General features: G+C 63.9%; 1 protein-coding gene across 1 annotated transcript in view; it reads right to left on the reverse strand.

Moving 5' to 3' along the window:
* Positions 1-11027: 11027 nt before the first annotated feature.
* Positions 11028-25290, reverse strand: part of MUC2 (mucin 2, oligomeric mucus/gel-forming) — a 31824-nt gene continuing 17561 nt past the window's right edge. The window contains 21 exon segments of the mRNA XM_057317224.1: positions 11028-11265; positions 11351-11477; positions 11776-11815; positions 11933-12061; positions 12666-12764; positions 12854-12976; positions 13176-13216; positions 13375-13479; positions 13693-13867; positions 14535-14566; positions 14658-14759; positions 14907-14975; positions 15365-15543; positions 16131-16353; positions 16567-16750; positions 17333-17580; positions 18024-18198; positions 18522-18751; positions 19026-19217; positions 19593-19706; positions 19761-25203. Coding sequence (XP_057173207.1) covers positions 11028-11265; positions 11351-11477; positions 11776-11815; positions 11933-12061; positions 12666-12764; positions 12854-12976; positions 13176-13216; positions 13375-13479; positions 13693-13867; positions 14535-14566; positions 14658-14759; positions 14907-14975; positions 15365-15543; positions 16131-16353; positions 16567-16750; positions 17333-17580; positions 18024-18198; positions 18522-18751; positions 19026-19217; positions 19593-19706; positions 19761-25203 — 8268 coding nt within the window.

Here is a 25290-nt window from a genome sequence, read left to right on the forward strand (position 1 = left end):
CCGAGCCCCCCACCCTGTCTCAGGAGCAGCTGGACCCCAGCCAGGCTGGGCCTCTGCCCCTTGCACTTTGGAAGGACACTGGGTGAGGATGTGTTGGTGCAGCCTGGAGGGACTGTCCAGAGCTGGCACTTGCTGGGGGACCATCCATCCCCATCCCCAGGAACTGGTCCCCACATTCCTGAACAATGGGGCGGAGGCCACATGGATGCTTCCTGTTTGCATACAGGGCTGGCCAGTCTGCCTTATTTAGTTATGAGATTTATGGGGTTTTAATGAAGCCCCATCTAATGACGCAGTCACTGGTCAGCATCAAAGTGGGGAGTGGTCTGAGAGACAGAGACACAGAGATGCGGAGAGACAAAGCCCAAGGCTGCTTTGCTGGGGGGGCAGCTGAGCAGGGAGGGGCCGCAGGAGGCCACAGGGACGCAGGCTGGTGAGGACCTTCTGGCTTCTCCCGGCCTCATCCCTCATCAGGCTCCCGGCTGTGGAGGTCAGAGGTCGGAGGTCGGCAGGGTTGCCCATGCCCCGCAGGGAGATATGTATCAGTGTGTCATACAGGCAATAACCCAGGCAGGGCCAGAGCCCCCGGAATTTGCTCCTCTCCGCCCCCTGCAAGCACCCAGGCTGCTGGGTCAGACGTGCAGGGGCTCCTCCTCCCCGGCCGCCCAGCCCAGTTCAGGTGAGGGCCGAGCCGGGAGGGGTCTGCTCAAGGGGACACGTCCAGGTGGCTGTGAGACCCTGGGCTTGTCCCTCCTTCCTCCTTAAGAAGACCCTGGAATCCTCCAAACAACTGAAAAGGGGCCTCAAACCAGCACATGCCCCCCTGTGTTCACCGAGCAGAGCTGTGAGCACCCCAAGTGTCCACCGACAGACAAGCAGATAAACGTGGTCCATCCACACACCGGACTGTCACTCGGCCTGAACACAGAGGGACATGCTGACACTGGCCACAGCGTGGATGGACTTGGGGGACGTGACGTTGAGTGAAACAGACCAGACACGAAGGGGCAAATCCTGCAGGATTCACCTGCATGAGGTCCCTGGGGTCTCCAGATTCACAGGGACAGAGAGTGGACAGTGGGCGCCGGGGCTGGGGGAGGGATGGGGGTTGGTGTCTCAGGGGGACGGAGAGTGGACAGTGGGTGCCGGGCCGAGGGAGGGATGGGGGTCGGTGTCTCGGGGACGGAGAGTGGACGGTGGGTGCCGGGCCGAGGGAGGGTTGGGGGTCGGTGTCTCAGGGGGACGGAGAGTGGACAGTGGGTGCCGGGCCGAGGGAGGGACGGGGGTCGGTGTCTCGGGAACGGAGAGTGGATGGTGGGCGCTGGGGCCGGGGGAGGGACGGGTGTCGGTGTCTCAGGGGGACAGAGAGTGGACGGTGGGCGCCGGGGCTGGGGGAGGGACGGGGGTCGGTGTCTCAGGGGGACAGAGAGTGGACGGTGGGTGCCGGGGTGGGGGAGGGACGGGGGTCGGTGTCTCAGGGGGACAGAGAGTGGACGGTGGGTGCCAGGGTTGGGGGAGGGACGGGGGTCGGTGTCTCAGGGGGACGGAGAGTGGATGGTGGGTGCCGGGGCCGGGGGAGGGACGGGTGTCGGTGTCTCAGGGGGACAGAGAGTGGACGGTGGGTGCCGGGGTGGGGGAGGGACGGGGGTCGGCATCTCAGGGGGACGGAGAGTGGACGGTGGGTGCCTTTACCACAATTAAAAATTTTTAATTTTCATGAACAGGAACAACATTAAAGTAATAATTGGAATAATATCCTGACAGTAAAAGACAAAAGTCCTCAGAAGGGAAGGACTCAGAGACAGATAAGCAAGGCCAGAAAACCAAGCACCTGGGCTGGATGGTCAGCCACTGGCATCAGGAGGGGGGAGGCTGGCACAGAATGGCTCCCCGGTGTGGACCCTCATGAGAATACATCACCAAAGGTGAGTCACCTCATTAAAGGGGGGTGGACAGGAGTCTGAGAAAGGTGGGCCTGGCTGGGACACAATCATTTATTTTAAGTGACAAAAGCAAGGGTTTTCAAATTTTGTTTTATACCCAGCCGAACCGTCACTCAAACTGGAGGACAGAACCAGGGTTCTCGAGGACCCCGAGGGCTCGGTGCCGAGACCCACGGACTCAGACCCTAGGAGCAAGCATTGAGCTGCCACAAGTCATATGTAGGGAGGGGAGCTGCCGCTCTCCAGCCGGCCTGGAGAGAGAGCACGCATCTGGGGCAACCGGATTGGGGGTGGGTGGGAGAGCCCAGCAGGCCCGTCACCCCTGTGGCTGCGTTCTGATGCCCTTGGGGCCCTTCTCCCACCACGCCACCCCCACTTCCATCTGTGCAGGACACCCAGAGCCCCGTGCGTCAGCCAGCACCCGGCAGGCTCCCCAGGCAGGGCTGGGGAGGGGACAGGAACTCCCCCACCCCGATCCCAGCCATCGGAGGGGTGCACCCAACTGCAGTGAGGGCCCCCAGGGTCAACGGTGCAGCCGGCATCTGCCGTGTTCCCGAGAGGCTCCATCCAGCTTCCGGGTAGACCATGCCAGTACCCCACCTTGGGTGGGGAGGACAGAAATGGTCCCTGTGGCTGGTAAACTTCGAAGCCTGGAGCACGGCCCACCACCCAGGCAACAGGTCTAAAAGGGCCCCGAGACAACTGTTCTTTGGGGTCTGGTCTTTTTTGGGCCCTGATTTCACAGACAGGAGGCCACAGTGAACACTGGAGACCCTGTCCGGCATCCTTCCCCAGGAGGGTCTTGGAGGCCAGCTTTAAGTGGGGGTCACATTGGGGCCCACACTCACTGCAGAGGTTACCCTCCAAGTTAGCACGTGTCCAGGTCCCAATGGGGCCCTTCAAGCAAAGGTGGGAGTTGACTCTGTCAGGGGTAGGGGCAGTTCGGGCAGTGGAGGGGGGCAGGTACCCAGGGGCCCAGGCTGCAAAAGGGGCGGCATCCAGGCTTCCCGGGGGAGGGGCCTGGCTGGAGCTCAGGGGCCATCGAGGAGGCATGGCGGCCCACGGTGCAGAGCTTGGCTGAGCCCTGTCCTTGTTCCTGGACGGACTGGGAGCTCCTCTCAGCCGTGCAGGAAACCGGACGGTGGTTGGACAGCTCGCTGAGCCTGGAGATGCAAACGGCAGTAAAGCCACCCTGTCACTGCCCTGGGGTAGCCCAGTGATGGCCTCGGGCCGCCAGGAGAAGCCCGCTATCCCTCTGGGGCCCCTTTCTATAAGCCGGCTGACACTTGAGGAGATCAGAGCTGAAATGCCCAAATTATCCCCTGACAGCGCAGGGAGGAGGAGGCTTGGCTGCAGGGTGCGTAGGAAGAGCGGGAGGGAGAGCTGAGGGAGAGTTCCGGCCAGGATGGGGCAGGTACTTCCTGCAACGTAACCAGCCCGGGGCCAGGGTGGCGGGGCCATGCTACTGGGCCCAGTGCATGATCCCAACGTCACTCGCCCTTTTCAGCCAGCTTGCCATCTGTGAAGTGAGGATGAGGACCCCCCTCAGGATCGCCGGGAGGATTAAGCGGTTCTGCCCTCGGCACCAGGCGCTGAGCTGGTGCCTACGCCCCCGTTATCCCCGCAGAGTTTTAGGACATGGCTTCTCAGCGGAAAACCTCATGGCCCTCTCTAAGCTTCCCGTCCTGTCCACCTGCTCTCCCTCCCTGTGTAGTCGTGGGCTGGATGAGCCTGTGCGTGCCCGGGGGCAGCCCTGACACAGTCCCCAGAGGAGGCAGCTCACGCAACGGACACGTATTCTCTCCCGGTGTCTGGAGGTGCCGGGGGCGGGGACCCCCTGAGGTCTCTCTCTTCATGTGTGGACGGCCGTGCTCTCCCTGGGTCCTCACGGGTTCGTCCTTCCGTGCGTGTCTATGTCCTGATTCCCTCTTCCTGTAAGGACCCTGGTCACACTGGTGACCTCGTGTTACCTTGATGGCCCCTTTAAAGACCCCCTCTCTAAATACAGCCGTCTTCTGAGGTGTTGGGGGTAGGGCTCCTACATACAAAGTTTGAGAAACGTGGTTCAGCCCAGCATAATCTATAGGAAAGTGAATCCGAGCTCACTGCACGAGGGAGGAAATGCCTTCCGGGGCCCAGCAGGCGGGTGGGTGCGGGGACGGGCTGCGGCACCCCTAACCAGGGCACTGGATGTGACTCCATCAGCAAGCTCGGGAGCTCCTCTGCTGGGGCCCACGGGCGCTGAGGTTCTCAGAGCTGTCCCATCTGTGCACGCCTGGTCACCGGTGTGCGGGCTCTGCCTGGCCGGCTTAGGGGACGGAGAGGCTGACCACGGCCCAGGGGAGGACCCGGGACCCGACAGACTGTCTGGGGCGGGGCTCGGGGCCACAGCTGCTGTCTGCGCACAGCAGGCCTGAGACCCAACGCTGAACAGCACAGAGGATCCCACCTCCCATTCCCTGTAGCAGGAACGACTTCAAACACACTGAAGGACGGAACACGATCGCACGGGTGCCCGTGTACCACCACCAAGTTCAGCCACCACGGGTGGGGTGCCATTCCCGCTTCACCCACACTTCCATCAAGAAAGAAAATATTCCCTGTCCCTACACCCGGTCCATGTGGCCTTGTGGGTCGTGCAGACTGATGAGACCAGCCTCCCCACCTTTGAAACGCTCCTGGTCCTCTGTGGCTCTTTGCCCCCCACGCAGCCCGGTGGAGCAGCCACCTGCGTCCCATGAGATGCTCTCCACAGATTCTGAAGGGCCTTTCACTGGATTTATCCGGCTGTTGGCTGAGAACTGACTGTAGTTTTCTTTCTCTCTCTTTTTTTTAAATTTATTTGTTTATTTGACAGACAGAGAGAGACAACGAGAGAGGGAACACAAGCAGGGGGAGTGGGAGAGGAAGAAGCAGGCTCCCAGCGGAGGAGCCTGATGTGGGGCTCGATCCCAGAACGCCGGGATCACGCCCTGAGCCGAAGGCAGACGCTTAACGACTGTGCCACCCAGGCGCCCCATGACCGTAGTTTTCGAAACCGAATCTGACGTCTCGTGAGCACAGCGTCTCTGTGAACGAAGACCCTCCTGTTTGCGGTCCGCGGGGCAGAGTGAGCCCCCCGTGAAGGCTGCGGCCTCGTTGTTTGATTTGTTCTTAGGAATCTGCACGGGTTCTGAGGCTGCTTCCGTTACATTTGCTACTTGGTTTTGTGCAGTTTTTTCCTTTATCGACATTGTATCCAACAAGGTTCCTGAGCTCTCTGGCCTCGGAACGGAGCCCTGTTCTCTTGGCTGTTGGCGGGTCACAGCATCTTTAACTCAGGGCTTAATCTCTTTGTAGTCCTGGTATTTACTATTTCTTTCTCTTGTTTTATCAATTTGGCAAGAACCTCCAGAGAGCCGTGGGTGGACAGCGTCCGCTTTCCCCGACGTTCATGGGGACGATCTCGAAGTCCCAGCACCGGTTCCTACGCCTGCTCCCATTCCGTGACAGAAACCCCCCAACATGCTAGGACTGTTGCTTGTGGCCTTAGTTTTCTTTTTAAAACAGTCGAGACCAGCTGTTTACTTCTGTCAGATGCTGCTTTCGCATCTACTGAGAAGAGCGCAGGGTTTTTCTCCTGGAATCTGTGATGTGGAAATCCCCTGGGCTCGGAGCGAGCCGCCGGCTCCCCCTTCCGCTCCCCTAGCGGCATTGCACCTCCCGGCCCGGGCAGCCGCGAGCAGCAGCGGGCGACCTCGGGCTCAGGACTGCATGCCGCGGGGCCTCCCACGGGCAGCGCACGGCGACCTCAGAGACCCTCGGTCCCGGAGTGAGAGGGTGTGCCGCCGGGCACCCGCCACGCCACAGCTAACAGGAAGCCCGCATGACCAAACACCAAGATTCAGGGGCTTTGGTGACGGCCACACAGCGGAGCTCCCTGGCTGGCTCCCATCGCCGGTACATTTTCTCGTGCTGAAGTGTCCTTGGATGCTGGGAGAACTCGACTTGCTTAGGACTGTTGGGACGTAGGGTGTGGGGGGGGAGGGGGTTCATACATAGCACCCCCCCCCCACCTGAGTGCTTGAACCAGCCAAAAAACAAGCACGGCCTCAGAGAGGCAGAGGCAGGGCCACACCTGACCTTGTGAATTATAAATTCACAGACTGAAAGCCACGGACTACGGACTACGTTTGCGGGTATGCTTCCCCCTGGAATTCAACAGACAACCTTCCAGTCGCTGGCAGCACGGGGCCTGGACGAACTCCCCTCCGGTCACCCCTGGGGGAAGGGAGAGAGAAGAGGCAGGATGCCCGCCCTCTGTTTCCAGTGGCTGCCTGCTGCCTGGGGGAGAGCGAGCAGAGGGCGGCAGCGCCAGGGTGAAGGGGACCAGCCCTGCGTGGACGGAGAAAGGCGCATGCCCTCGTGGCTTCTCTTGCCCACCTGAATTCGCTATGCTGATGTATTCCCCAGGGTGTCCGTCTCCATGGTACTGAGTGAGACGTGTGCACAGTGTTCCTTCCTTGGGTGGATCTTGAGCGATTTGGGGACCACGTAATTCCAGTTTCCGAATCAGACGGCCGGGCTTTCCCACGTTTTCTACCATCTAGTCTGTGTGATGTGATGCCACCAAAGCCCCGGTCGTGCACCCCACCCCGTGGCCTGTCCTCACTGATCTGGGCATGGTTGTGCACATGGCTTGACGGGGGTGACGCGGGAAGTGCTCGGGCTGGAGCTGTCCTCTTGTCACTCCGCAGACGGTGGGGCACCGTGTGAATTGCCGCCTCACTCTGGAGAAGAGGACACGTGCTGGGGGGCATCTGTGAGCCCCGCTGCTCCAGCCACAGCCGGCCCTGTGGACCCCCCAGCTGACGGCAGACGCCGGACAAGCCAGCCCGGGCTGCAGACTGGAATCACGAGCTGAGTAAGTCGTAGTTATTTGAGGCAACTGTCAGACGGCTCGCTCTTGTATCGAGTATGAGTTACCCGCCGTAAACGCCATCAGGTGATGTGCACAGTCTGGTAAATGTCAGCGTCTGCGTGCAGTCACGTGCCCACCACGGAGCGTGTCCACGCCACTCTGCAGCCGGTCCCCTCCCCGGGCCCACGTCCCAGGAAACCACGGCTCTGCTTTCTGCTCCCACGCTTTGCCATCTCCAGACGCCTCACTAGGAACCGTGCGGTCGTGTGTCATCCGGCGCTTTCTAGAAGCCTCCGTGCTGCACAAGTGGGTGCTGGCTCGTGTTCGCCGCTTACACCACAGACTCAGCTCTGACTCCAGACAAGTCTCCCCCAGGAAAGGGAGGTGGGGAGACAGCCAGGGTGGGGGGCCAGGCCTCCTCAAGTCCCCACCCTGCCTTCCAAAGCCACTGCTCAGGGAAGGCTCTTTCCCGGCTTTTTCCACGGAGGCCCCGTGATTGAGGGCGAGACCGTGGGGCCCGGGGCTCCCCTAACCCGTGGTGCCTGGCAGAGCCCAGAAGGAGTAGCTCCAGGGTCTGGACCGGACCTGACATCACAGCAGGGTGACCCCAAAGCCCCTTCTCTCTCTGGGACCAGGCAGGGGTCCCGATTCTACCACCTTCCCCTGTGGTGAAGAATAGCATAGCCTCTGGGGGGCCTGGTGGGCAGCAGACTGGCTGCGGTCCGTTCCTTGTAACGGTCACGATCCCACTGTGAGGTGAAGGGCTGGGAGGGCGTCCCAGGCCCTCAGTAGACCGAGCCTGCCGGCATAGCCAGAGCCTGAGCCAGACTGACCCCTGGAGGCCACACCAGGCCCACAAGGCCCAGCTCCTGAGAGCGTGAGTGCCCCCTGACCCAGACACTTGGGGTGCGGTGGTGTCTCCAGGAACCGGGCATAGCAGAGCCATGAGGCACACCTCTAATCTAGGGGATGCTGTGTGGAAAGACAAGGTAGGCCAGTGTGGCCAACACAGGCCATAAGCTCTGGATACCCCGTTGGGCCGTGGGTGGCCTGTCCCCCTGTCCCCAGAGCACCCTCAGCCAGCAGCAGGGACCATGGGGCCCAGCATCTGAGCTCACAAGGGCAGCTGCCACCTGGCCCCTAACCCAGGTCCCACATCCCCACTGAGCCCCAGGACAACGCAGCTCAGGGATGTGGGCCAGATGAGGAAGCCGAAAGAGCTGGACATGACCGGAACGCCTCCCTCGCGGCCCCTCCCCCCTCCCCACCCGCACCCGCCCTCCTCCTCTGAAAAGGACGCAGAGAGAACCAAGAAGACAGCCCTGGCTGGGCCGACAGGGCGGGTCTCTGTTGGGGAGGGGCACCTGCTCTGCTGATCTCTCGCTGAGAAGCCCGATTTACAGAAGGGCGCCCAGCTGAGTCCCGCGAACGCGTGATCAAGAACATCTGAGGCCCGTCTCCTGTCATCAGCTGCACCAGGGGGCAGCCCCGGGAGACGAGGTGGGGGCCGCTTGGCCTCAGGTCGGAGGGCAGATCAGCATCTCCAACTGGCCCCAAGGGTGTCCGTGAAAGCTGGTGGGCAGCCCAGAGAAGAAGGGACCACGGGGGGAAAGCATGGCCTGCACGCTGGGGTCCCCACGGGAATTCTCCCCAGGTAGAAACCAGGCTTGGACAGGGAAGGGACATCCACGGGGCAGACTCTGGGCCGGTGGGCTCTCCTCCAGACCCAGCCACTCTGGTGGAGAGCAGAGGCTGGGAAGCAGTGGAGGGGAAGGGTGGGGAGGGGCACAGCCAAGGCGGTCGCTCCCAGGCGGAGGGGCAGGGTGGCTGCCCACTGCGCGGGTATCCCTAGCAGACCCCTCAGAGCCCTCGTGTGAACAGTGGGAGCAGAAGGGGCGGCCTGTAAGAAGCGAAGGGACCCCCCCAAACGGCCCCCAGGCCAGGCGGTGTTGGTGCCCAGTGTGCGGATCATTCATCCGTCCCTCCAGAGGGCTGGGCGGGGGCTCTGGGGAGCACCCTTTGCTTCCTCTGGGGCAGTCTCAGCGACCATCTGCCGACGGCCATCAAATGATTTTGAAGCCAAAAACCTCTTTCCAAACAAAGCCTCATGGAAACCTCCACATGTCAAAGAGAAAACCTTGGCTCTGCTGCTGACACTGGGGGTCTGCGGGCACAGCCGAGAGAAGCAAGCGGGCGCAGCTGCACCCTCGCCCACCCCGGCGTCCAGAGCCCCCACCTCTCAGCTGCAGAGCCAGGAGGTGGATGAGGACGCTGGCCCCGAGGCTGACCCTCTTCCCAACCAGATGCAGACCCCCCCCGTTCTTGTCCTGCAGTTGGTCCAGCCTATGCTGGGCTGCCCGCCGGAAGGGCACAGCCTGGCGGAGCAGAAGGGACCCACTGCCAGGGTGGGCCAGGAGCTCAGCTCCGTGTCAGTGACACACACCGCACACTAAGAGAATTTCTGGAGCTCACAGCCCTCATGGCCTGGGGGGTGGGGAGGACACCTCGGAACAGGTGAGAGCCACAGGGCAGGCACCTTGACCGTTTTACAGAAAGGCTGGTTCTGAAGCACCCGGAAAGCCCCACTTGGCCACACGGCAGAGGCCGGCCCCGTGCCCTCAGCAAACCTCCGGCCCTAGGAGGCCACTTGGTGCCTCCAGGGCCACCAGGCCAACTACCCGCCTACAGCGTCCTCAGGTCTAGGCCAGGGACAATGTGGGCTCCTGCGATCACCAGAGGGGGCTGTGCAGGGTCGTCTGGACCCCACCAGGCCAGGAGGGGTTGCACAGACCCCAGGTCCCAGGTCCCAGGGTCGTGCTGGTGTGCAGACTCTTCCTGACTGGCCATCACCGGCCTCCCTGATGTCGGGCGGGGGCAGGTCAGGGAGGGCTCATGAGGGAGGGCCGAGCCCTCAGCCCAGCCCCGCAGGACACAGAGAATGCAGAGGAAGGGGGTTTCCGGTGCCCCGTGCCAGCCCTCGCTGGCCCCCAGCACCGTGGAGCCTGCTGTGGGCACCGCCCTTCCTGACAGCCTCCATCCGGTCGGCTGTAAAATGTGGCAGAGTCTCGTGGGAGAGGACGCTGTGGGTCCCCGGGGACGTCGGCACCCTCCCCTTAGGCTGCTGAGGGTGCTGGCAGGTAGGGTGACTGCACTCGGGGCTCCGCGGCCTCGCCAGCTGGTCAGGCCGGGGGTCTGCTGCCTCGGAACAGACAGCTGGCTCCTTGCCCAACCTTGTGAGCTCCGGCTCTGGTCCAGCTGTCCCCACGGCCACCCAGACAGCCCACCAGCCTGGCACTGTGTGTCATAAAAGGACCAGAGGAGTCCCTTCCCTGAAATTCCCACTTTGGAGGCTCAGCTCACACAACAGCTTCCCAAATACATGCGGGCCGGTGGCCACGTGGATGAACGCCCGGGCACAAGCACACGCACACTCACAGGGCCAGCCTCCCGCCTGGGTCCACAGAGCCACCCAGAGCTTGTGCAAGTGGGTCTGAGGGCGGGCGGCTGTGCGGGCACCCTCAGCAGCCAGGAGAGACCCAGCAGTCAGCCTTGGCAGCAGGAGCTGGCTTGCTGCCTCTGGTCCGTGGACCGAGAATGTTCTTCTTCTTGCCGGCGGAGAGACCCAGGGTGAGGCATGTTTCACACACACACACGCAAACGTGTGTGCACATTCACACTCAGGCCGCACATGCTCACACACGCCCACATCCAGGAGCACACGCTTGCCCTGAGCTGTCGGGCCTCACCAAGGCAAGAGCCTGCAAAGCCCCCTGAGCGCCCTCTTTTGCAAACTCTGAACTGGAAGTCCTCCCGGAAGCGGCCTCCTGCTCTGTGGCCGCCCAGAAAGGGCTTTACACACGCCGAGCGGGGCAGGGCAGGACAGAGGGGCAGGGCAGGACTGCGCTTTCGGAGGCATCCTACAGGAGGTGGTCACGAGGGACGCTCCCCTCTGAGCTTCCTCCAGCCACTCGCCCCACAGCAGCCACCCAGACCCTCGGCCACAACTGAAACGCACCAGCACAGCGTCTGCCCAAGTTTATTTTGGAAAGCAAAGAATTGAACAAAGACTCAGAAAATAAATATCCTCAGAGAGGAGGTCCGCTTAGGTGAGGAAGCTCAGAGGGTCAGCGGGGGGGGGGTGTGTGCGGAGGTCGGGGCGGGGGGGCCTGGACGCGGGACCCTGCTCATTCCCTCCCCGGATACAGGCCCCTGGGGCTGGCGCGCCGGGCGCGGCCGGGGACACTGCGCTGAGCCCGCGGGAGCTCGCACACGGTGTCCTGGCACTGGCAGCTCTCGATGTGGGTGTAGGTGTGGTTCCGCGAGCTGCCATCAGGGCAGCTCAGCTCCACCTCCCGCTGGCTGGTGCGCTCCTCCTTGCAGCAGGAGCACCTGTGGTCCAGGGCCTGGGCCTCGGCCGAGTACCTGGGGGAGGGCCGCGGTGAGGAGCCACTCCCCCCCTCCCCGCTCTGCCACCCCCAGCAGGGCGCACGCAGGGCCTGGGACTCACATGGCAAAGGTCCCGCAGCTCCCAGAGCAGTAATTCATTGTGACCTTCTTGGTGCAGCCAGAGTAAGAGATTTCCTCCGTAACAGGAATGGTGGAGCAGAAGATCCTGGTCTCATTGCGAGGGATGCCTGGCAAGAGGGGGCGGAGGCTCTGGGGTGGGGTCTCCACACCTTCAGGGGGCCTACCGGATCTTCCCTCACGGCTTCTTCTCTCTCCCCAAGCGCCCCCGGCCTCAGCCACCCCCCAGCAAGCACGACATCCCAGGTGACGCCCTCAAATTGAGCATCTGGTGGAGAGTGGCAGAGGAGACAGGGATCCCGGGACACCGTCCCCCATGCCTCTTCCCCTCGAGGGTCCCAGCTGGAGCCCCCCTGCCCGGCTGCGCCTTGGGCCCCGGGAGCCACCATCCCAGCAGCCCCCACTCACATTTCTTGCAGCATCCGTTGGGCATGAGTGTGATGGAGCCCTGGAGGGAAGGAGAATGAGCCTAGGACTCAGGACGGCCCACAACAGTGAGCAACCCCTTCCTGCCACGGGGTGGGAAGGAACAGGGACCAGCCTGGCCCTGGGGACCCCCACTCACCGGGACGCAGATGCTGGGGTCAAAGTCGGGGCAGGTGATGTTGGAGACGGAAGAGATGAGCTGGTTGTGGATTTTCATGCAGCTGAAGAAGGTGCAATTGTTCGTGGGGTCGTTACTTATGTCCCCGGGCTGCAGGGCAGAGGGCAGTGTGGTGAGGCCCAGCAGGAGGCCCGGCTGGCGGGCCCAGAGCCACCAGGCAGGTGACACCCAGGAGGGGCCCCGGGACAGCCGCCAGCCTGTAGTCCACAGACACGTCCACATCCTTGCCCCCGGCACCTGCAGACGTGACCTTATTTGGAGAAAGGGTGTTTATAGACGGGACTAAGTTGAAGACCTCGAGATGAGACCACCCTCGATTACACAGGTGGCCCTAAACCCAATGACCAGTGTCCTTAGAGAGAGAGGAGGGGCCACGGGAAGGTGAGGCAGAGAGTGGACAGATGCAGCCACAAACCCAGGGCCTCCTGGAGCCCCCAAAGCTGAAGAGGCAGGGGGGTCCCCCAGAGCCTTTGGAGGGAGTGCAGCCCGGCAACACCTTGATCTTGGACTCGGGCTCCACGCTGGGAAAGTCAGTCAGTCCCAGTGTTTCCAGCCCTAGTCTGTGGTCACTTGTCATGGCAACCCCAGGACACTTGCACAGCCATGCCCAGCCCTGGGGAGACTCAGCCATGGCTTCAGGTCAGCCCCTCCCGTGTCAAGGGATGGGACGTGACAGGTGGGACTCCCCGCTCACCTTTAGGACAATGTTCTCCATGCCGGGTCTCTTGATGATGCAGTGAGTCTGCTGACACTTCCTGCAGCACTCCCCGGGGACGTCCACCAGCTCGAAGCCCTGCAGGACATGCACGGCTCAGGTTGGCATAGGTAGACAGGCACCGGGAGCCGGCCGAGGGGCGGCCCTGGGGAGTAGGGGAGGCTTACAGGGCTGCAGGAGCTGTTGCAGTGCACGTGGGTGCAGGAGATGATGTTAAGCTGCGTGCTGCTGTCCGTGCTGTTGGTGCAGACGCAGTCCTGGCACTTGGAGGAATACACTGGGGACCCGGGCTGAGGGCACAGGGAGGGCAGGTGAGGCAGGGCCACCTCCCACACCTGCCGCCTGCCTGCAGGACGGCTGGCCCTGCCCAGAGGCCCCCGGGCCTGACACACACCACGGAGGCCCCAGAGCGGGTACCTACCCCCCCCCGGGCACCCTGCCCAACCTGAGAGCCAGCCCGGGACCCCCACCCCTCGGCCCAGGGCTCACCTGGTACTCAGCATTCCCGTGAACGCACACACCCTTGGGCACTGGGAGGAAGAGAATGCGGACATGGGTCAGGCTGGCCTGCCTGGCCCCAATGGCTGACGCCCGGCCACCGGACGCACGGGCACTCAGGCCTGGGGTGGGTATGTGTACCATGTGGAGCGACCCCACCCACGGTTCCCAGACCCCCAGGCCCACTGACCACAGGAGTAGGAGGGGCAGCACTTCCCAGGTCTGGTCTCGCTGCTCACTTCGAAGCCCAGGGGGCACTTGGGCGGTGTCTCCTCGCACAGGCTGGTATTGCACTCTGGAGGGGAGGGGGACAGAGTGGGCAGGGCGGGGCCTGTGGGCAGAGGCCTCCTCCCACACCCAGCTCGGTGGCCCGCGTCCTGACGGCCCAGCCCCCGCAGGCCCCCAGTCGGAGGCCCCCTGGCTCAGCGAGGAGGTGAGAACAGCCCCGGGGGTGGCGGGGTGCGCCCCGAGGCCCCAGGCGCCCAGCGCTGCCTGCGGGCGGCCTTACTGCAAGTCGTGATATTGCAGCACGGGTCTGCGGGGTTGACCTCCGTGAGCGGGTAGGTGCCGTCCTCCGTGCACGTGACCGGCTCCTGGCGGCACTCCTTGGGCTGACAGATGATGCCGCGCCCGCCCTCCAGGCACACGCAGTCTTTGCAGTCGAACTCAAAGTGCTCCCCGAACTGCAGGGACGAAGTGGGTGGGCAGGGGATCACGGCGCCAGCGCCCCTGCCCGTGCGCCGGGGCCGTACCACAGCACGCTCGCACTCTGCCCACAGGAGGCGACACGCCGAGGGTCCCGTGGGAAGCCTGGGCCCTCCCCCCCCAGCACACGGGGCCACATCCCTGATGCCACAGCGATGACCTGCTCCTAGCGTTTGCCTCCACCGGCCCGGCCCGCGGCAAATGTTCCGCACACGTATGTGGGGTTCGCAGAATGGAGCTAAGGAATCGACCACGTGTGGGAGACACGGACAACACTGCAGCGGCCAAGATGCCATCTCGGGTTTAGACGGCATGTGGGTGGCATGAAGGGGTGGATGCACATGTGGACCCGTGGGTAGATGGATGGACAGTTGGACAGACAAAGGGATAGATGGACAATTGGGTGAATGCTTGGATGAGTAGAAGGAAGGAGGGGCGGAGAAGGGAGAGAGGAGGGAAGGGGGAAGGAGGTGGACGGGTGGGGGGGTGGGCGCCCAGGGGACACCACTGCTGGCTCAGCCTTCCAGGACTTCAATGACATGACTCAAGGTTTGAGACTCCCAGGTTCTCATGTGCAACCCTCCCTAGCTCCCCAAATTCCGGGTTTGTGGGTTCCCACCCCAGCACCGAGAGGAACGGCCCTACCTTTCTAGGCACATCGTCAGGCCCCACACAGCCTAGAAGGGAGAGAACACAAGTCCATTAGCAGAGTCCTGGTGCCGCGGGACTGGGGTGGGCTTCACAGAGCAACGCGGGTGGGCAGCATACCACACAGCTCCACGCAGACGTCGAATCCTGGGGCGTAGTTCATGGTGCCCTCGGGACAGAAGCAGCCTTCCACCAGGTGGGTGTTCCTCTGGTGCGGGGGGTCTGGGGGCGGGAGGGCATCATGTGATGGGTGTACACGGGCTGGGGAACAGGCATGTGGGACCCCGATGCCCGGACAGCGCCCACCACCCCCGGCGCACAGCCTGAGGGGCCAGCCCGCTGTCCCGGCGCACCTTATAGCAACTAAGCTAGACTCGCATGAGGGCTCGTCTGCAGGACCACAGGCCCGGTACTCCCTGTGAGGTGGGCACGTCACCGCTGCGGGAAGGAGATAGGAATCAGAGGAGCTGGGGTTGGGAGGGAGGAGCCCGTGGGCCCCCTGGCGAGGGACAGGCCCACCCAGCCTCTCCTGCACCAGCTGGGGGTGACCAGCCGCCTGGTGCTGCCCATCTCGGCCCCCCATGCCATCCCTGAGCTGGGAGGCAGGGGCCCAGTGGCCTAGCAAGGATGGCCGTAGCCCCAGGCCCCCAGCCCCCCAAGCCCTGCCTTCTTCCCAGCCCGAGGCCCAGGCCGGCTCTCCCTGTCCTCCCGGCCCTCCCACCCCAGTGTGGCTTCAGGCCGGGCACGGCACCCAGCGGAGCACAAGCCCCTATCCGGCCCGCGGGACCACAGGTCTGGGGCAGGGGCAGGGGCAGGCAGGCACACACAGCAGATCCCATGGGTGTGGTTCCGCCAGTCGATGCAGATGTTGCCCTGGGCACAGAGGGTCGCGTAGGCCTGCAGGCTGGCGCACTCCAGGCCGGAGTCGGGCACAAAGCAGCTGTCAAACATGCACGCGTCGTAGTAGTGCTGGGGGGGTACCAGGGCGTGGCACGGGGCGAACACGCTGTGAGGGAAGGCGCGCGGGTCAGGCTCTGGGCGGCCCTCCCCACCAGCCCAGCACGTCTCCCTGGCCACCCTCCCAGAGCCCGGCTCAGCCCGTATCCCACTGAACGGGCGCCTGTAGGCGGACAGTGGCAACAGGGCCACCTCGGGGAAGAGGAGCGGGCACAGTGGACGGCCCGAGGACAGGCTGCTGCAGGCCAGGCTCTCGGGCAGGGGGGAGCTCCATGCTACATGGCTGCCAGCTTTGGGTGTGCCTCCCTGATCCCAGCCCTGAATGCTAGCTCTGTCCCCGGTCAGCTCCTCTCCCTGAGGCCTCCAGCTCAGCTGACCTTGCTGAGGCGGGAGAGATCTGGGAGGACAGAAAAGGCACAGGGATATCTGTCAAGACAGCTGAGCCCCGTAGACATCGGGAGCCCCCGTCCTGGGCCCTCCGTGACTCAGCACCTGCCCACTGGCGCCCTGACTTCCCTCTGACACCCCAGCCCCGTGCTCAGCCCTCTGCCTCGGCTCCCCTTTGCAACGGGGGTGCGGCACGGAAAGGAAGCCGCTCCCCGAGACCCCAGGTTCCCTAGGGACTGGCGGGGGCACCTGTCTTTGATGAGCTCGCAGAGAGGAGAGGCGCAGCCCTTGTGGGTGGTGGTGCTGCCCCCTGGCGGCGTGCTGGCGGGGGGCTTGGTGGTCGTGCTGGTGTGGGGACAGTGCGGCTTGGAGGGGTCATTCACCACCCACTGATCAGCTGCAGACTCGCAGTTGGAAACGACCTCCCCGCTGGGCAGCACGCAGTCGTCTGCCGTATTGTTGGTGCACGTACCTGTGTCGGGAGGGAGCCCACGTCGTACCAGCACCAGACCCCGGCCTCCCCTTCTCCAGCCCAGGTCCCCCGGTGACCTCAGGCCAGGGCCGAGGGCACAGACGACACAGGACTCCCATCGGCCTCTTCCCACGGGATTCCGAGCGGGGCGCTCACACCCAGCCTCCCCCCGGCCCCGAGCCGTCCTCTTCAGGGGTGGGCCCGGGGGCTCACCACACTGGCCCTTGGTGTTGTTGCCAAACAGGTGGTAGGGCAGCCTGATGGAGAAGGAGAGTCCATTGTAGGAGATGAGGGCGCCCAGCTTGGAGACTTCCACCACGTAGTTGATGCCCGACTGGTACACGTGCACCTCATTCTTCACGTAGGGCAGCGCCACCACCTGCCTGTTGACCTGCACCTGTGACCAAACCCCTGGGGTCAGGACGGCCAGCAGGCAGGTGCGGTGGCCACTCACCTGGGGCCCCGCCCTGGCCACCTTGGGAAACAGAGCCCCGTGGGTCTAACAAGAGTGAGTCGGGGCAAGCCGAGTCTTCAGAGAGCACCTGGGATCACCCCGCCCCTGCCTGTTTTCAGGCCTGTGCGTCCAGTGGGGGACCTCTGCCTGGCCCCTGGCCCTGGCCCACTTCCCACCTCCTTTCCATTGCTCTGGGCCCGACTTGTCCTGGCCGGTCCCCAGGGGAGGTCTCAAGGACACTGCGCTCAGAGGCCCCTGGAGACACTGGGGCTCATGCCGAGGGTAGAGCTCCCCAGGCCACAGGAACCAGCAACCCCACACGAGCGTGTGCCCAGTGCCTGTGCTCGGGGAGGGAGCTTCTGCCACAGAGGCCTGGGACCAGGGCGGGTGGTGGGAGCACGAGTGGGGAAGGTCAAGGGACCCCTGCATGTCGCCAAGGGCCTGAGAGAACGGCCCAGTCCCCGCCGAGCGAGGGAACGGGTGCACCTGTGCGCCTGTGTGGGCGCCCTCGCCCTCGCCACGCACCTGGACCTCAATGGGCATCAGCTGCAGCGTCTTGAGCAGCACCTCCTGGGACTCGTAGCGCACGATGAGCGTGCGGGGGCAGGACACCTGGTCGTTGACGTCACAGTGGTAGTTGTCGATGTAGACCCCAAAGTTGCCCAGCGTGGGGGCGATCTCCTCCACAAGCACGTACGTGCAGTTTCCCTGGTAGCTGTAGTACAGCCCGTCGAACGTCACGTAGTGGGGGTCCCCCCAGCCTGTGCAGTAGCCTGAAGAAGGAGCTGCACTGAGCCACACCGAGCCCCGGCCCGGGGGCTGCACGGGGACAGGCGCCGGTGAAAGCCCAGGGACGGGTGGGATCAGCAAGCAGGAATGGGGAGGGGGGGCGCACATTCCCGCTCCTGGGGCGTGCGGGGCATCCAAGCCCATTCTGTGGGACAGAGCCTCGCCGTGGAGCCAAAAGGCCTGGGTTCCGAGTCCAGCTCTGCCCCTCCAGCCCCAGGACCAGCCTCCTTCTGGGAGGTGGCTGTGCCCCACCAGGCAAGCCCCTCCCACGCCCGGACCCCCAGCCCGAGATGGGAAGCAAGCAGGAGGCCCAGCACAGTCGGCCGGCACATTCAGCCTGCGGTCTGCACCCAAGGACCTCAGGGCCTGCAGCCCCCTGCTCACAGAAGGGAGAAGATGGAGGGCCCTGCAGTGTCAGGGGGCTTACAGTCACATTCCCAGTGCTCGCAGCACTCGTGGGGACCCCGGACGAGCACGGGCTGGAGGCCGTTGGAGCAGGTGGGCATGGGCGGGGTTTCGCACTCCACCTCCACGAGCTCCACGGTGTTGTTGTACTTGCAGATCGCCATGGTGCAGTTACACAGCCACCACGTCTCGTTCTCCTACGGCGGGAATGGCTCGGCATCAGCAGAGGCCAGCCTGGACCCACCCCGGCCCCCGCTGGAGGCTGGGGCACCGGGTGCCCCGGGCAGGAGGCAGCTCACTGCCAGCCACCTCACTGCAGCAAGGGAGGCGTGGGTGAGAAGGGGGCTCCAGCAGACCTGAGCCCAAAAGTCCACTTGAAGCCTCAGTGGTGGCACAGGGCGTCGGGACAGGGGTGTCTTGGGTGACCAGCAGAAAGGCAGTGCCTGGGCTCTGGAAGCCTGGCTGGTGGGTGCATGGTCTCAGGGCCAAGAGGACAAAAAGTCGCCCACAGCACACTGACCTGTCTGGGAGGATCGAAGTCTGGGCACGCAGGGGGCTTGGTGGTGGCCGGTGTGCTCGATGCCGTGGGCGTGGGTGGTTTGGATGTCGAGGTCGGTGTCGTCTTGGAGGGGGTGGGCGTTGGGGAGGGTGTGGACGGGCATGACCAGTTGAAGATCTCGATGGCGCACAACACCGAGCAGTTCACGTAATAGCAGGTGTCCCCGTGCGTGCCGTTGTACACCAACTCGCCTGCGAGGGGAGAGAGACCAGTCCTGCACTGTCCCCCAGGGCTGTCCACCAGGGCTGTCCACCAGGGCATGCAGGCAGGTGCCCACGAGGCCACCAACCCCCACTTCCCTGACTCATGGCTACAGCAAAGGGGGGCTGATCACAGGGCAGCCGCCCACACCCAGCATCCAGCTTCCCAAGCGAGCTCCTGGTTTAGACTGACCACTGGTGAAACCAGAGACCAAAGCCCAACCAGCCTCTGTCGCCTGAGAGCCAGAGTGAAAATCTTGGGTACCTGGTGCATAGTATGTGCCGTTCAAAAAGCAGCATGTCTCCTGAGGGGAGGAGGCGACTGGGGTCGTGATGCCTGGGCGCGTGCTTATACTGACGTTTGGAGTGGAGATTGGGGTCGGTGTGGGCGTGGGCACAAAGGAGGTCGTGGTGCTGGTGATCTGTGGCCTGGACGGTGTGGGCGGCGTGGGCGTTCCTGTGGTGGTCGTTGACACCGTCGTAGGAGTGGGCGTGGAGGGGGTGCCCGTGGTGGTGCTGATGGTGGGGGTTGGGGTCGGGGTGCCCGTGGTGGTACTGATGGTGGGGGTTGGGGTCGGGGTGCCCGTGGTGGTGGTGATGGTGGGGGTCGGGGTCGGGGTGCCCGTGGTGGTGGTGATGGTGGGTGTCGGAGTCAGGGTGCCTGTGGTGGTGCTGATGGTGGGGGTCGGGGTCGGGGTGCCCGTGGTGGTAGTGATGGTGGGGGTTGGGGTTGGGGTGCCTGTGGTGGTGCTGATGGTGGGGGTTGGGGTTGGGGTGCCTATGGTGGTGGTGATGGTGGGGGTTGGAGTCGGGGTGCCCGTGGTGGTGGTACTTGAGGTGGGTGTTGGGGTCTCTGTGCCTGTGGTGATGGTGATGGTGGGGGTCGGGGTGCCCGTAGTGGTGGTGGTTGGACTGGTAGTGATGGTGGGTGTTGGGGTTGGAGTGCCTGTGGTGGTGGTGATGGTGGGGGTTGGAGTCAGGGTGCCCGTGGTGGTGGTACTTGGGGTGGGTGTTGGGGTCTCTGTGCCTGTGGTGATGGTGATGGTGGGGGTCGGGGTGCCCGTAGTGGTGGTGGTTGGACTGGTAGTGATGGTGGGTGTTGGGGTTGGGGTGCCTGTGGTGGTGGTGATGGTGGGAGTTGGAGTCGGGGTGCTCGTGGTAGTGCTGATGGTGGGGGTTAGGGTTGGGGTGCCTGTGGTGGTGGTGATGGTGGGGGTCGGGGTCGTAGTGGTGGTGGTTGGACTGGTAGTGATGGTGGGTGTTGGGGTTGGAGTGCCTGTGGTGGTGGTGATGGTGGGTGTTGGGGTCGGGGTGCCCGTGGTGGTGGTAGTCGTGGTGGTGCTTGGAGTGGTGGTGATGGTGGGGGTTGGGGTTGGGGTTGGGGTGCCCGTGGTCGTGCTAATGGTGGGTGTTGGGGTCGGGGTGCCTGTGGTGGTGGTAGTTGTGGTGGTGCTCATAGTGGTGGTGATGGTGGGGGTTGGGGTTGGGGTGCCCGTGGTAGTGCTAATGGTGGGGGATGGGGTTGGGGTGCCTGTCGTGGTGCTGATGGTGGGTGTAGGAGTCGGGGTGCCCGTGGTGGTGGTAGTTGTGGTGGTGCTTGGAGTGGTGGTGATGGTGGGGGTTGGGGTCTCGGTGCCTGTGGTAGTGCTGATGGTGGCGGTTGGTGTTGGGGTGCCCGTGGTGGTGCTGATGGTGGATGTCAGGGTGCCTGTGGTGGTGGTGACAGTGGGTGTAGGGGTTGGTGTGCCTGTGGTGGTGGTGGTGGTACTTGGGGTGGGTGTCGGGGTCTCTGTGCCCGTGGTGGTGGTGATGGTGGGGGTCAGGGTGCCTGTGGTGGTTGGACTGGTAGTGATGGTGGGTGTTGGGGTTGGAGTGCCTGTGGTAGTGGTAATGGTGGGTGTAGGGGTTGGGGTGCCTGTGGTGGTGGTGGTGGTGGTGGTACTTGGGGTGGGTGTTGGGGTCTCTGTGCCTGTGGTGGTGGTGATGGTGGGGGTCGGGGTGCCTGTGGTGGTGGTGATGGTGGGAGTTGGAGTCGGGGTGCCCGTGGTAGTGCTGATGGTGGGGGTTGGGGTTGGGGTGCCTGTGGTGGTGGTGATGGTGGGGGTCGGGGTCGTAGTGGTGGTGGTTGGACTGGTAGTGATGGTGGGTGTTGGGGTTGGAGTGCCTGTGGTGGTGGTGATGGTGGGTGTTGGGGTCGGGGTGCCCGTGGTGGTGGTAGTCGTGGTGGTGCTTGGAGTGGTGGTGATGGTGGGGGTTGGGGTTGGGGTTGGGGTGCCCGTGGTCGTGCTAATGGTGGGCGTTGGGGTCGGGGTGCCTGTGGTGGTGGTAGTTGTGGTGGTGCTCATAGTGGTGGTGATGGTGGGGGTTGGGGTTGGGGTGCCCGTGGTAGTGCTAATGGTGGGGGATGGGGTTGGGGTGCCTGTCGTGGTGCTGATGGTGGGTGTAGGAGTCGGGGTGCCCGTGGTGGTGGTAGTTGTGGTGGTGCTTGGAGTGGTGGTGATGGTGGGGGTTGGGGTCTCGGTGCCTGTGGTAGTGCTGATGGTGGCGGTTGGTGTTGGGGTGCCCGTGGTGGTGCTGATGGTGGATGTCAGGGTGCCTGTGGTGGTGGTGACAGTGGGTGTAGGGGTTGGTGTGCCTGTGGTGGTGGTGGTGGTACTTGGGGTGGGTGTCGGGGTCTCTGTGCCCGTGGTGGTGGTGATGGTGGGGGTCAGGGTGCCTGTGGTGGTTGGACTGGTAGTGATGGTGGGTGTTGGGGTTGGAGTGCCTGTGGTAGTGGTAATGGTGGGTGTAGGGGTTGGGGTGCCTGTGGTGGTGGTGGTGGTGGTGGTACTTGGGGTGGGGGTTGGGGTCGGGGTGCCTGTGGTGGTGGTGATGGTGGGAGTTGGAGTCGGGGTGCCCGTGGTAGTGCTGATGGTGGGGGTTGGGGTTGGGGTGCCTGTGGTGGTGGTGATGGTGGGGGTCGGGGTCGTAGTGGTGGTGGTTGGACTGGTAGTGATGGTGGGTGTTGGGGTTGGAGTGCCTGTGGTGGTGGTGATGGTGGGTGTTGGGGTCGGGGTGCCCGTGGTGGTGGTAGTCGTGGTGGTGCTTGGAGTGGTGGTGATGGTGGGGGTTGGGGTTGGGGTTGGGGTGCCCGTGGTCGTGCTAATGGTGGGCGTTGGGGTCGGGGTGCCTGTGGTGGTGGTAGTTGTGGTGGTGCTTGTAGTGGTGGTGATGGTGGGGGTTGGGGTTGGGGTGCCCGTGGTAGTGCTAATGGTGGGGGATGGGGTTGGGGTGCCTGTCGTGGTGCTGATGGTGGGTGTAGGAGTCGGGGTGCCCGTGGTGGTGGTAGTTGTGGTGGTGCTTGGAGTGGTGGTGATGGTGGGGGTTGGGGTCTCGGTGCCTGTGGTAGTGCTGATGGTGGCGGTTGGTGTTGGGGTGCCCGTGGTGGTGCTGATGGTGGATGTCAGGGTGCCTGTGGTGGTGGTGACAGTGGGTGTAGGGGTTGGTGTGCCTGTGGTGGTGGTGGTGGTACTTGGGGTGGGTGTCGGGGTCTCTGTGCCCGTGGTGGTGGTGATGGTGGGGGTCAGGGTGCCTGTGGTGGTTGGACTGGTAGTGATGGTGGGTGTTGGGGTTGGAGTGCCTGTGGTAGTGGTAATGGTGGGTGTAGGGGTTGGGGTGCCTGTGGTGGTGGTGGTGGTGGTGGTACTTGGGGTGGGTGTTGGGGTCTCTGTGCCTGTGGTGGTGGTGATGGTGGGGGTCGGGGTGCCTGTGGTGGTTGGACTGGTAGTGACGGTGGGTGTTGGGGTTGGGGTGCCCGTGGTTGTGCTAATGGTGGGTGTTGGGGTCGGGGTGCCCGTGGTGGTGGTAGTCGTGGTGGTGCTCAGAGTGGTGGTGATGGTGGGTGTAGGGGTTGGGGTGCCTGTGGTAGTGCTAATGGTGGGGGTTGGGGTTGGGGTGCCTGTCGTGGTGCTGATGGTGGGTGTCGGAGTCAGGGTGCCCGTGGTGGTGGTGATGGTGGGGGTTGGAGTCGGGGTGCCCGTGGTGGTGCTAGTCGTGGTGGTGCTTGGAGTGGTGGTGATGGTGGGGGTTGGGGTTGGGGTGCCCGTGGTCGTGCTAATGGTGGGTGTTGGGGTCGGGGTGCCCGTAGTGGTAGTGGTTGGACTGGTAGTGATGGTGGGTGTTGGGGTTGGAGTACCTATGGTGGTGGTGATGGTGGATGTCGGGGTCGGGGTGCCCGTGGTGGTGGTAGTTGTGGTGGTGCTTGGAGTGGTGGTAATGATGGGGGTTGGGGTCTCGGTGCCTGTGGTAGTGCTGATGGTGGCGGTTGGTGTTGGGGTGCCCGTGGTGGTGCTGATGGTGGATGTCAGGGTGCCTGTGGTGGTGGTGACGGTGGGTGTAGGGGTTGGGGTGCCTGTGGTGGTGGTGGTGGTACTTGGGGTGGTTGTCAGGGTCTCTGTGCCTGTGGTGGTGGTGATGGTAGGGGTCGGGGTGCCTGTGGTGGTTGGACTGGTAGTGATGGTGGGTGTTGGGGTTGGAGTGCCAGTGGTAGTGGTAATGGTGGGTGTAGGGGTTGGGGTGCCTGTGGTGGTGGTGGTGGTACTTGGGGTGGGTGTTGGGGTCTCTGTGCCTGTGGTGGTAGTGATGGTGGGGGTTGGGGTGCCTGTGGTGGTTGGACTGGTAGTGATGGTGGGTGTTGGGGTTGGGGTGCCCGTGGTCGTGCTAATGGTGGGTGTTGGGGTCGGGGTGCCCGTGGTGGTGGTAGTCGTGGTGGTGCTCAGAGTGGTGGTGATGGTGGGTGTAGGGGTTGGGGTGCCCGTGGTCATGCTAATGGTGGGGGTTGGGGTTGGGGTGCCCGTGGTGGTGCTGATGGTGGGGGTTGGGGTTGGGCTGCCCGTGGTGGTGCTGATGGTGGGGGTTGGAGTCGGAGTGCCTGTGGTGGTGGTGATGGTGGGTGTCGGAGTTGGGGTGCCCGTGATGGTGGTAGTCGTGGTGGTGCTCGGAGTGGTGGTGATGGTGGGGGTTGGGGTTGGGGTGCCCGTGGTCGTGCTAATGGTGGGCGTTGGGGTCGGGGTGCCCGTAGTGGTGGTAGTCGTGGTGGTGCTCAGAGTGGTGGTGATGGTGGGGGTAGGGGTTGGGGTGCCCGTGGTGGTGCTGATGGTGGGGGTTGGAGTCGGGGTGCCTGTGGTGGTGGTGATGGTGGGTGTCGGAGTCGGGGTGCCCGTGATGGTGGTAGTCGTGGTGGTGCTCGGAGTGGTGGTGATGGTGGGGGTTGGGGTTGGGGTGCCCGTGGTCGTGCTAATGGTGGGCGTTGGGGTCGGGGTGCCCGTAGTGGTGGTAGTCGTGGTGGTGCTCAGAGTGGTGGTGATGGTGGGGGTTGGGGTTGGGGTGCCCGTGGTCGTGCTTATGGTGGGCGTTGCGGTCGGGGTGCCCGTGGTGGTGGTAGTCGTGGTGGTGCTTGGAGTGGTGGTGATGGTGGAGGTTGGGGTTGGGGTGCCCATGGTCGTGCTAATGGTGGGCGTTGGGGTCGGGGTGCCCGTAGTGGTGGTAGTCGTGGTGGTGCTCGGAGTGGTGGTGATGGTGGGGGTTGGGGTTGGGGTGCCCGTGGTCGTGCTAATGGTGGGGGTTGGGGTTGGGGTGCCTGTCGTGGTGCTGATGGTGGGTGTCGGAGTCGGGGTGCCCGTGGTGGTGGTAGTCGTGGTGGTGCTCAGAGTGGTGGTGATGGTGGGGGTTGGGGTTGGGGTGCCCGTGGTCTTGCTAATGGTGGGCGTTGCGGTCGGGGTGCCCGTGGTGGTGGTAGTCGTGGTGGTGCTTGGAGTGGTGGTGATGGTGGGGGTTGGGGTTGCGGTGCCCGTGGTCGTGCTAATGGTGGGCGTTGGGGTCGGGGTGCCCGTAGTGGTGGTAGTCGTGGTGGTGCTCAGAGTGGTGGTGATGGTGGGTGCAGGGGTTGGGGTGCCCGTGGTAGTGCTAATGGTGGGGGTTGGGGTTGGGGTGCCTGTCGTGGTGCTGATGGTGGGTGTCGGAGTCGGGGTGCCCGTGGTGATAGTAGTAGTGGTGGTGCTCAGAGTGGTGGTGATGGTGGGGGTTGGGGTCTCAGTGCCTGTGGTAGTGCTGATGGTGGCGGTTGGTGTTGGGGTGCCCGTGGTGGTGGTGATGGTGGGTGTTGGGGTCGGGGTGCCCGTGGTGGTGGTAGTCGTGGTGGTGGTTGGACTGGTTGTGATGGTGGGTGTTGGGGTCTCTGTGCCCGTGGTGGTGGTGATGGTGGGGGTCGGAGTCGGGGTGCCTGTGGTGGTGGTAGTCGTGGTGGTGCTCGGAGTGGTGGTGATGGTGGGGGTCGGGGTCTCTGTGCCCGTGGTGGTGCTGATGGTGGATGTTGGGGTGCCTGTGGTGGTGGTGACTGTGGGTGTAGGGGTTGGGGTGCCTGTGGTGGTGGTGGTGGTACTTGGGGTGGGTGTTGGGGTCTCTGTGCCCGTGGTGGTGGTGATGGTGGGGGTTGGGGTGCCTGTGGTGGTGGTAGTTGGACTGGTTGTGATGGTGGGTGTCGGGGTCTCTGT

Source organism: Ursus arctos, unplaced genomic scaffold (genome assembly GCF_023065955.2).
Source record: "Ursus arctos isolate Adak ecotype North America unplaced genomic scaffold, UrsArc2.0 scaffold_23, whole genome shotgun sequence".
In the NCBI taxonomy this organism is placed as follows: Eukaryota; Metazoa; Chordata; class Mammalia; order Carnivora; family Ursidae; genus Ursus; species Ursus arctos.